At 47.8% G+C, this 12,277-nt stretch overlaps 1 protein-coding gene across 2 annotated transcripts in view; it reads right to left on the bottom strand.

The window, feature by feature from the left end:
• SLIT1 (slit guidance ligand 1) overlaps positions 1–12,277 on the bottom strand; it is a 170,459-nt gene that overhangs the window by 140,116 nt on the left and 18,066 nt on the right. For both annotated transcript variants that reach the window (XM_072805858.1, XM_072805859.1), the window contains exons 2-4: positions 7,854–7,925; positions 5,667–5,738; positions 465–536 (exon numbers count right to left, since the gene is read on the bottom strand). In XM_072805858.1, coding sequence (XP_072661959.1) covers positions 465–536; positions 5,667–5,738; positions 7,854–7,925 — 216 coding nt within the window. The remainder of the gene's footprint in view (positions 1–464; positions 537–5,666; positions 5,739–7,853; positions 7,926–12,277) is intronic.

The raw sequence follows: 12,277 nt of genomic DNA, 5'->3' as shown, positions 1-12,277 counted from the left end.
AGAATTAGCTGCTTTAAACCCTTTAAGTTTGAAAGAAGTATGCTGACAGCAAATAAAAGTACGAATTTATGCTATGGTGGATAAGCTTCCAGACTTCATTACTCCAATCTGAAAACAGAAATAGGTCCAAGAAGGGTTTCACTGAATGAATAAATATTCAACCCTGGAAAGCCTGGCATCATGGCTGACAAGAATGCCTCTCCCTGCCCCCGCCCCAGAACATTCTCACACCCGCACTGTTAGGGGCAACACACAGCACTGAATGAGTCGTGGATTCCAGCAGGTGCAACCACAGAGAAACACACTGCACAGCACCTTCCAGAGAAAGGGCCTGGCTTTTGATGCCTGGCACGATTCCTGATGGGTGAGGAGCAGGAGGTCATGGGCACTCTGACCAGAAACCACCCCTCCCACAGGGTGAGGGACAAGAGACCACACACAGAGCCTTGGCCAGTGTCACTCACAGTCTCGAAAGAGCCTGGTTATTCTGGAACAGCAGTTCTGGCAACGTGTGGAGCTGGTTCCGGTTCAGTCGTCTAAAAAAGAAAGAAGAAAGGAAGAGTTGGAAGGTGCCTCGGTGTCCAGGAAATCAAAAACTTTTCAGAACTCCTTGGGTTTGGAGCAATAGGGGCACAGGGTTCAAATCCTAAAAAGGTCATTGTGTAACCCCAGGGAAATGACCTTCTCTGGGGTTCAGTTTCTATAAAGTGGGAGTTCACCATCCAACACTTGGGGAGGACAAGCACAGATTACTTGTGGAAGCTCCTGGCCAAGAAGCTGATGGGCAGTAAACGCCTTAAATGGTCTCCTCCTAATGCTTATCGCCATCATCATGTTACATTTGCAAGACCCATTGTAATTCATAAGGCACTGATTGAAATATTATCTTGGCTTATGGGTTGAACACCTGACTATATTTGAAATATGAGATACACCCTAATGGGTAGGACCAGCCCCCTGGTTCTGATTCCTCACTGCTTTCATCCATATTTGACTCAGTGGCAACTTAGTTCTTGCCACTGTTCTCTTTTATTATTTTATTATTCTCTTTTATTATTTGCTTAGGTCTTTTTATTATTTGCTTTTCTCTTTTATTATTTGCTTAGGTCTTTTTTCCAAATGAAAATAACTTTATTGATTTTTTTATTATCTATGAAAACACATACTTAATTCCTTAAAAACCTTAAATAACAAAAGAAAAAGTATTGGGCCACCTGCATTTTCCTTACTCAACAATTTGTGGATGTCTCCCCATGCCAAACAATAGAGAATAACTCCTTTACTTTTAGTGACTGACTAGTACGTCCATCATTTCTAATTGCTCTACTGGTGGACAGAACAACTTTTCAGTTTTATAAACACAGGCAGTAGTAATAAGTCTGGTTCTGGATGTGGCCTGGCAAGAGGATATAATTTATAAAGAACCCAGATGTGTCCTAGGAAAGCCATGACACCTAACCGGACTCATTTTGCCACCATCAGCAACTACTTCTCTGTCACTGCAGTACAGGACTCCAGCCCATCCGGGGTGTGACACCTACAAGTATGGAACCTTGGTACTCATGCTGTTGTCCATTTGAATCTGCAAGTGCTTCACCTGGGAGTTGATAAGAGCCACAATATCCCAGCCTCTACCTCAGATTTGTTGACTCAGATTTTGCATTTCAGCAAGATCCCCAAGTGCATGTCAAGGCTAGAGAAGCAACAGAGTAAAATCCAACCCCCTGCCCTCCAGACTACAGCACAGTTTGGATCTCATACAACCATCTCCTTTAACAGTGCCAGATGATGATAAACCAACTCAGCAAAAGCTTTCTGTTGCTGGGTAAGTGCGAGGGGGTGGGGGGGAGGAAGTAATGAAGTTGTCTGTGGCCAATAGTAACTGGTCTGTGGTTACCGCCTAGGAGGTCACCCTTCATCTGATACGTGAGAAAGGCACCATTTTCCAGCATGGCACAGACAAGTAGACCAGCTGGAATAAGTTCACTCAAAAGGGCAGGCTCCTAGGGAAACACATCACTGCCTTGGGAAAAAAGGGACCACCAATATAATCCTTAAAGCAACAGGAGTGGACATCAGATCACCCCAAGTTCCTTAACCTTGTCCAATAAATTAATCCTGTATTTACACTGCCGGGTAATCATTGGTTTTTGTTTTGTTTTGTTTTCCCCCAAGACTTTCTCATTTTTCCAGCTTCAATTTCTGAAAACATTGAAGAGGAAAAAAAATTCAACAGCCAGTTTAAAGGAGAAAACCAAAGGACACTGAAGGAGGGACAGCATGGTGAAGGAGCATGGTAGCTAGAACAGTGACAGTGGTAGTGGTCACCAGTCCCCATTGGCCCTCCCCATGTGCCAGGCACTGGGACAAGTGTTTTGGAGGCATTATCTTACCATCAGAGGGAAAGCAGAATGCACAGGTACAGTTTTGTTTTGTTTTGTTTTTTGAGTATGACAACAACGGCTTCTATTCACGCACAGACCCTCCTGTCTCTTCCTTGCAAGAACACTGAGGGCAAGTTTTACTGCTACCATCTTGCCACATGGCTTGGCTCTTATATGTGCTCTGAATGTTCATGGACTCTATTGAGCTGTCTCTGTGACAGTTGAAGGAACTGGGATGTCAAGAGGTGAGTGACTCACCCTCATGACCGCCAAGTACTAGAGCCAGGTTCTGGAGACAGCTTCTCCCCCACATTACACACCAACCGCCCCACAGCCGGCATAGGGTGGCTGAGCATCCCACTCTCCCTCTGTGCCCAGGGCACACTGACCCTCATGGCCAGAGGGCTTGCACATTTCCACTTCTGTACTTGAGTCTGCAGTAACCACTTACAAGAGCCAGATACGTCTGGTTCCCAAACCTCTCTACACCAGAGGTGCTTATGGTTATGTGAAGAGGCCATCTCTGTGAAAATTAAATTGGACGCTTTGTAGAAAGTCAATAAACCAAAAGTTGTTCATTGAAGAGCTGTTGAATTAAATAAAAGACTGGGTCAGGGGCAGGAGGAGGGTCACAAAGAAACTCAGGGGTTGCCCAGGTGGCTCAGTCGGTTAAGCATCTGCCATTGGCTCAGGTAACGATCTTGGGGTCCTGGAATCGAGCCCCAAGTCAGGCTCTCTGCTTAGCAGAGAGTCTGCTTCTCCCTCTCACTGCCCCTCTGTGCTCTCTCACTCTCTCTGTCTCTCAAATAAATAAATAAAATAAGGATCCCTGGGTGGCGCAGCGGTTTGGCGCCTGCCTTTGGCCCAGGGTGCGATCCTGGAGACCCAGGATCAAATCCCGTGTCAGGCTCCCGGTGCATGGAGCCTGCTTCTCCCTCTGCCTGTGTCTCTGCCTCTCTTTCTCTCTCTCTGTGACTATCATAAATAAATTTTTTTAAAAAATTAAAAAAAAAATAAATAAAATATTTAAAAAAATAAATAAAATCTTTAAAAAAAGAAGCAACTCAGAATTCTTCACCCAAATTGCTTCTAAGAGCCTTTTTTTTTTTTAAGATTTTATTTATTTATTCATGAGCGACAGAGAAAGGCAGAGACATAGGCAGAGGGAGAAGCAGGCTCTCTGCAGGAGCCCGATTTGGGACTCGATCCTGAACCCTGGGATCATGCCCTGAGCCAAAGGCAGATGCTCAACAGCTGAGCCACCCAGGTGCCTTTTAAACACCTCACTTCACCTTAAAGAAACCAAAACCAAAAATCATAAGCAAGTAATTTGTATGAAGTGGAGGCAAGGAAAACAATATAGAACTCCAGTCTCATACTAAGAAGAAAAGACTTGGCAAAAAAAGGTGGGGGAAGAGGGTCAATAAATGCACACTTACATGTTTGAGCTTAAAATGGAATGTTTCTAGAGTATGTGTGGTTTTTATGACTGCCTGCTTTACCCAACTTTTACGATTAACAGATCCACCACTGGAGAGGGTGCCAGCCATCCGCAGTAAGCACCTGACACCCTCAGGGACATGGCAGTCACAAACCCCAAGAAGAGCCACCTGCTATGAACTTGCTGGGGAGAAAACCTGCCCCAGAAGAAAGGAACTGAAAGGACAAAGTCTACAGGGGCAAGTCATGACTCAACAAGGAGGGCCCTGCCCATTCCTACTCCTCCTGCAGGGCATGGCAGCACCAAGGCTAGAGCTGCAGGGGGGATTCAGTCCCAATCAGGCCCTCACAGCCAGGTCAGGAATATGTACTTTGTTTGGAACCTTTGAAAGAAAACAAACACAGCACTAATCATCTGTTCTAGCTGCAGGCTCCTTATTGCTCACTTTTAGGCCTGGATGAAGAACTCAAAAGAAAGACCACTTGATTTTCTTCCAGGCTGCAGGAAGGCAAGGAGATACCCATATTCTCCTCCCTTTATTTTATATCTTACTTCCTTTGAAGTAAAAGAGAATAGTGAGGTATTAGGTCATAGTCATCAAGATCTCAGGCTTTGGAGGCAAAATGATCTGGGTTCTAATTCTCTCTTCTGTACTTAATCACTTAATAACACAGGTGCCTTAACTTCCAAGCACTTCAGTTTCTCATCTGTAAGATACCACTGAACAGTGTTGTTTTCAGGATTAAATGAGATATTGTAGGGCAAAGAGCTTATCTTGGTGCCTGGCATAGAGTAAGGCAATCAGTTGTAGTGATAATCATACTTATAAACTCACTGTAAAAAATCCATAAAAAACATGAGCCAAAGAGTAAAATTAAAGTTACCTGATATTCCACCACTCAATGTAATGAAAATTAATCTTCCCAATTATTTCTCTCCTCCTGTATTCTATATACATATAAGTTGTTGTGATTTAAATATGTCATTTCCTGCCCTTTCCGTGTAATATTATATTGTGAGAACATTCTAATGGCCTTAACTATTCTTCAAAAATGTGACTTGATACCCTGTGTCTCCACAAGAATGGCTTTCTCCATTTTTTTGGTTGTTGTATTTAAATAATGTGCATAGAAAATCCTGATATATTAATTTTTAGCCACGTCTCTGATTCCTTCCTTAAAGTAAAATGGACTTTCTGGTTCAAAGCATACAAACTCAAGGACTCTTGGCACCTTTTGAAACCAACCCCCGTGAATGTGTGACCCCTCACCTCACTCATACCACATTCCCTTTTTTTTTTTTTCATTATTGCCAATCTGAAATGCAAAACTTGATCAAGACCCATTTTCAAATGGAAAAGCCATGTATGGAGCAAATCATGTAAATCAGAAACACCTCCACCTTCTAGCTTCTGTACTGTAGCACTGAACACCCAAGACACAGCTTCACAGGTGGCCACTGGGTCTTCCCTGACAGTCCCCTTGGCACACAAATTCTTCCTTACTGCCACACAAACAGTAGTGTGGACAGTGGTCACACCCAGCATATAAGATTATAAGAGGAATTTCACTTCCTCTGTACTGCGTGGATTTTTTGCCATAATGTATTATCAGACAAAAACAACAAAGAGAGTTGCATTTAGTTGCATTGTCCTCGCCGTCACCTCGTGATGATGCTGTGACCACTTCCACGGCTGTGGCTGCCCCTGGCTCCCAGCAGCAGGTGGGAGGCAGGTGGGGCATGCGGTTCCCTCCCTGCACATTGCCCTTGCTGCCAGGCTCAACTGTTGCATCCCTTCAGCACGGCCCCTCCGCCCTGAGCCCGCACCCACAGATACTCACAGCCGCTCCAGCTCCTTCATGTCGTCAAAAGCCCCCCGTTCCACCACTCCAATCTGGTTCTCCATCAGCTGCCTGAGGAAGCAGAGACAAAGACAGCTCCAGGACGCTGGACAAGGACTATCAGCAACATCTGGTGCAAGGCAGTGAAGCAGGAGCAAGGCCCAAGACATGCACACACCCGGGTCTTGGCCTGAGCTGACAAAACTGCCCCACAAACCCAACAGATATCCTCAGCATACCCAGCCCTGACGGCAAGATGTACTTCCAGCCCCTGAGCCCACGCAGACCTCTCTGCAGCCACTGTGGCCACAGCACACCAGAACACCAGGCCACCGCTCCATGTTCCAGGAACTGGGATCCAGGGAGCAGGGGCCAACTCCAGGCTGCTGGCACCCGTGCCCTCCTTCCGCCCATGTCCGAGGGACAGAGCAGGGGGATGGGTCGGTAACAGGGGGAGGGGAGTCTGTGCCAACTGGGCAAAGCCCACACATGCAGCAAACACACTCTGCAGTTGGCAGACAACACCCCCTCTGCCTGCACCCCTACACCGCCTGGCCCCATCTGCTGCCAACTCAACCACCTGGCTCCATGAGATTGTACCTCCTCACCACCAACGCTCCCTACAACCCAGAATGTCCGGCTGGCAAGCAGTTTGCTTGTTGTGTGGTAATTTTTGAGATGGTCAAGTATATTTTTCTCCCCTCATTCTCCCCTGTCCATTCTTAAGCAGGTGGCTTGAGGTCCCACGTGGACCTCAGAGGAGGTCTGGGGTAGTGCAGGGGGCAGAAACTTCAACCACACACTTTTCTTCTTCCACCTTGTTTCCAGAAGCCTGAGCTGTTAAGGAACTCATGTTGGAGGATAGGGTGGGTGAGAGATGCCAGGAGGGAGGGAGGGTTTTCCCAGATTCAGAAGAGATTCCTGGAGCCTGGGAAGGAATTAAAGGTCAGTGGGTTCTAGAGCAGCAGAGACCCCTGCCTAGTGACTGACAGCTATGACCCCAGAGAAGATAGAGAGTCCCCAGCCCCACCAAAGATTCTCAAAGCAGCAAAGTAGTTCTGAAAGAACTACAGCCCAAGGACCCTTGCACTACTCTGGAAGTAGGGAGTGAGGACCCTATGATTGTCTGATGTTGAATGTGTCAGAATGTATGCATGTGTCTGAAGGCCACAGACCAGGAAGAGATGAAGGGATCCATTCCTTCCCCTCCTCACTCTTCACCCCTGCCCAGTTTGACAAGGGAAATGCTGCAGGTGGCTCCTTTGGTGCCTAGTGGTCAACCCCAAAAGAGCCCACACCTGCCACCTCCAATATCTGCTACTGTCAGGCACCTGTGGACAGCCACCTCTGCCCTCAACTGTCCCCATTCACCTATGGGTGAGTCAGGGGTAGTTGTGGTCTCACTGGGGAGTCTTTCTGAGGCACAGCATCCAAAGAACTATGGAGACTGTTATAGTCTGAAATGCATCCCCTCAAAATTCACACACTGAAGCCCTAACCCCCAATGTGATTTGGAGACAGAGCCTGTAGGGAGGTAATCAAAATTTAATAAGGTCAAAAGGGTAGGGCCCTAATCTGATAGGACTGGTATCCTTATAAGAAGAGGAAAAGAAAAAAAAAAAAAAGAAGAGGAAAAGACATAGAGACTTCTTTCTATGCATACACAGAGGAAAGGCCATGTGAAGACACAGCAAGAAGGTGGCCAAGAAGAAAGGCCTCACTGGGAACAACCCTAATGACACCTTGATCACAGACTTCTAGCGTCAAGAACTGTGAGATAATAAGTTTCTGTGTTTAAGCCACTCAGTCTGTGGTCTTGTGCTGTTGGCCCCAGCAGACTAAGCCAGAGACCTAAAGCTTCCTCACAGTCGACCAGTCTTCCCTCATTCCAGAACAAGACTCCCTATCTGTCCAGCCCAGGTCCTGCTAGGCAGCAGCCACTGGTGCCTATGCCACACCCAATTTTTCAGCCGTGTATGAGGTCATGGCTGCTCAGGCTCAGGACTCACCATGACTTCCATTCCACCTCCCTCGGGGCCTCCGAAGGTTGACTCCACAGGGAGGGGCCCATGGTGGCCTATGACTCTACAACCCACAGCTAGGGCTCTGCCTCGGATGCACAGGGCCATGGTCAAGGGGGGAGGGGGCAGGAGGGAGGTAATGAGTGGGGCCGCAGCCCATACTCACAGCACTCGCAGCTGCTTGAGCCCCACGAAGTCATTTTTGTGGATCCGAGTGATGTTGTTGCCATTGAGTTCCCTGGTGGAGGAAAGAAAATGAAATAGTAAGATAGTAGTGAAATGCACAGGGCAGGCCACCAAGCCAGGGCTCAGCTCCACATTCCCTCTCCACCAGACTCCAGCCTGTCATCTCACCAATGGGGCTGGGTGCTTCCCAGCCAAGCCCTGGGGCCCTCAAGTCTATGTCAAGGCCCAAAAAGCTGAGGCCCATCTTTGCAGCAGACGTCCAGCCAGGGAAATGCACAAGGCACAGGCTTGCTGCTGGGAGAGCTGTGGGAGCTGAAGTCATGGCTTTTGCCCAGAAAGAGCTCAGGCTAATTGGACAGCCAAGACATTCATGCAAGGAGGAATTTGGAAACTAGCCAACTGGAGGCTATTCAAGAGGATCCCCCCATCTATAAGGTGAGGATAAAAACTGTGACTATGTCACTGGGTAGCATGGGGCCTAAACCAGTAAAGAGCATGGCCTGTGCTGGGAAAGGGCCCCCTACAGACACAATGCTGTCATCTCGTGGCACAGGCTCCTTGGAGCTGTCCAGATTCTGAGCAGAAGAGAGCCTGGTGGGTCTGGTGGGTCATTTTTAGGAGACTGAGGATGGGGGATCCCTGGGTGGCGCAGCGGTTTGGCGCCTGCCTTTGGCCCAGGGCGCGATCCTGGAGACCCGGGATCGAATCCCACGTCGGGCTCCCGGTGCATGGAGCCTGCTTCTCCCTCCGCCTATGTCTCTGCCTCTCTTTCTCTCTCTCTTTGTGTGACTATCATAAATAAATAAAAAAAATTAAAAAAAAAAAAAAAGGAGACTGAGGATGTGGGACTCAAGCTAAGGCCTAAAAGACTAGGCAGATGTGCCCAGTGAGAGGGATGGGGTGGATGTTCCAGGAAAGAATACCCCAGAGTATCTGGGGGCTGAGGGACGAGACAGGCTGGGCGTCGGGAACTGGGGGAAGCAGGGTTGGGGGAATGAGAGTCCAGATCACAGGGGCCTGTGAAAGCAAGTAGAGGAGCCAGGGAGCCAGGGAGGTCGGAAGGCAGGAGCCCACCACAAAGTCAGGGAAGGAGGGCAGGGTCGAGGAGGGGAGGGGGCCCATTGTCTGGATCCCAGGGCCAGCCCTGAACTGCAGGGGCTCCTCCCCACACACCACCCTGGCCTCTGGCCCATCCCCCTTTCCAAGGATACACATGTTCCTCCTTGGCCCTATCAAACCATGACCTGGGCACTTTGGACAGGGACCCCACCTTTAAGGCCATCTGGCCCCTGCTGAGCCTCCCAGGGAAGCTCACTTGCCTCTGCCAGGCTACTTCTCTTCACAGGGAGCTAGTGCAGCCTTGGAAAAGCAGGTGCTCCCAGGAGGCAGCTACTACACTCCCCAGAAAGTTCTTCTACTAGGCCACACACAGCAAATCTCAATCAGGCCTGCCCCACACCCAGCTGTCACCTCCGCATTTCATCTGCCTCCCTGTGGCAGCTCCGTGTTCACATCCACGCCACCTCCTCCACTTTCTCACCACGTCACAGTCACTTATGTGCTTGGCAACAACGTAACTACCCCCATCCCAGCGCACACATGCACACAAGGGCACACGCATGCACGCGTGCACACACACACACACACACACGCAATGTTCCCCTGCAGCCCAGCTTCTTCACTTACCAACATGGATCAACCCAAATCCCAGCTACTTTGAAAAACAGCAAGGTCCCTCTCCTGTAAGCATGTAGGAAGTGTGTTTGGCCTAGACAATGATCTAGAGTTGCATCTACTACAAACCACATATTTTAGTTTTCACATACTCCAGAAACCAGGCTCTGTGTACACCCTCGTAAGGGGCTGGAAAGTAATTACAGCACCCAACTTACAGATGAGGAAATTGTGCCTCAGAGAGGTGAGGTGTCTTCCAGAGGTCACCAGCTGGTCAAAGACAGAGCAGAGATCTGGACATGGCCGTCTGATCCTAGGGCCCAGGCTATTTCCAGCAGGCCAGGTCCTGTCTGGTAACAGGACCTGACTGGTAACAAGCTGATAACTCATTCAACCCATCAGTCTCACTGCCCTTCCCCTGAGCCTGGCTCCTGATCCTAAGGAGCACCTGGAAAAACTCATTCCCTGCTCATCTCTTTTCTAACAGGATCTCTCAGAGGGGCTTGAGGCCTCTCTAAGGAAATGGAGCCACTGAGGAGCACCCCAGACCAAGCTGTTTCCCACCCTAGATGCTGTGAGGAGGCCCTCTCCACCTGAGACAGGTTCTTTTCAACCTGAGGGTCTTTTTTCTTGAACCAAACATTCTTTCCTGAAATAGCCACCCTTCGGCCTCACCTGCACTGCACCCCAACCCACCCCTTCAGCACACAGTCGTGCCTCAAGCTTCGAGAACTTCCTCAACAAGCCCTCAAACTGGTTCCCTCTGCAAGCAGGGCTGGTTTCCTGCCAAAACTTTCATCCCCAAACCCAAAACCACAAGGAATTTTTGAATGTTTTAATTTTTTGATTATAAAGATCCATCAGCACTGATCACAAGAGCAAAAATGTTAAACTTAAATGGATGTCAACAGGAATGCCTGGGTGGCTCAGCGGTTGAACGTGTCTGCCTTCAACTCAGGGCATGATCCTAGAGTCCCGGGATCAAGTCCCACATCAGACTCCCCACAGGGAGCCTGCGTCTCCCCTCTGCCTGTGTCTCTGCCTCTCTCTGTGTGTCTCTCATGAATAAATAGATAAAATCTTTAAAAAAAAAAAAAAGTCTACATAGTATTTGGTTTCACAGATGTGCTGGAAGGTCAACCGAGTGTTGCTCTGTTGACGTCTATTAATTTTTTTATTTTAAAGATTTTATTTATTTATTCATGAGAGACACAGAGAGAGAGAGGCAGAGACACAGGCAGAGGCAGAAGCAGACTCCATGCAGGGAGCCCAATGTGGGACTCAATCATGGGTCTCCAGGATCAAGGCCCTGGGCTGAAGGCGACGCTAAAACATTGAGCCACCCCAGCTGCCCACTACATAGACTTTAAAAGAGTACAAATCAGTTTGTACTGACAGGGAAAGATGTCCATGATACAGTTTGTGGTAAAATGGTCACAAGACAGCTTGTATTCTATGAGCTCATTCATGCAAAATCCCACACATGTCCATCCTGTTATGTGCATAGAGTGAGGTCCCTGGTGGCTATTTACCACATATTCATGCCTATAACTGCTAAATGGTGACTTTAGTTTCTTTTGTACACTTTTCTGCACTGTTTGAATTTTTAAATTATATCTATATTTTATAAGCAACGTAATATTCAAGTTATTGCATTTAAAAAGAGTAATATGGGGTGCGTGGGTGGCTCAGTTGGTTGGGCAACTGGCTCTTGATTTCCACTCAGGTCAAGATCTCAGGGTCCTGGGATCAGGCCCCACATTGGGCTCTATGCTAGGTGTGGAGCCTGCTTGGGGTTCTCTCTCCCTTTATCCCTCGCCCACCTATGCACACTCTCTCTCAAAGAAAAAATTAAAGAGTAATACGTGTACATTGTTGAATTGTTTCAATTTTCTGAAGAATAAAAAAAAATCACACATAAATTCATCACCTAGAATTAACCCCTGTTAACATTTTGGAATAGTTTCTTCCAACCCTGTTTTCTTTGGACACAATTTTTAAATGGTTGAAATAATTTAATAAATACTTATTGAAGACTTACTGTTTGTAAAGCATTTTGCAAGGTCCTGAAGATATGAGGATGACTGAGATATACATGGTCTGCACTCCTTCCACAAGGTTCTACCCTGTTCATTCCCCACTGATGATTTTTGACTGGTCATCAATTATCCCTGGATTTAGATCTATCAAGTTACTGGGGCATTCCCTGATCCCTGGTTACTGGACACCTGAGTTGTTTTGATATCGTTCAATTATAAACACCACCGCACAAAGTATGGTGGAGAGAATACATTCCTAGTAGTGGAATTACTCAGTCACAAGTCGTGAGGACCTGACAATTGGCTCATTCCTCCTCATGGCAACCACATTTAAGGCAATTGACTTCAATAATTGTTCACTTCAGAGACAACAAAACTGAGGCAAAGAGAAACGTTAAGACTTGTCTGAACAAGGCAAGGCCCAACATGGAAGTCAGGAAGGAATCCCTGAGGATGGAATTCCCTGAGGTGGGTCTGGGTGGGGTGGAGGGCTCACAGGGACTTCTGGTGTCATGTCACAGTCACATGCCTCTCTTCTCACCCTTTTGTGCCAGCCCCACTGCTCAGACTCTGGACCCCTCCCTTAGCCCACCCTCTTCCCCACCCCTCCTCACCTCCTCACTTCCTACACCCCACTCCACCCCTATGCAAGAAAAGACGTAGGACAGACAGGCAAACAATGAGGCAAATA

This window comes from Canis lupus, chromosome 29 (assembly GCF_048164855.1).
Source record: "Canis lupus baileyi chromosome 29, mCanLup2.hap1, whole genome shotgun sequence".
In the NCBI taxonomy this organism is placed as follows: domain Eukaryota; kingdom Metazoa; phylum Chordata; class Mammalia; order Carnivora; family Canidae; genus Canis; species Canis lupus.
Note: the sequence above shows the minus strand (reverse complement) of the source record. Positions and strands in the feature narration are given on the sequence as shown.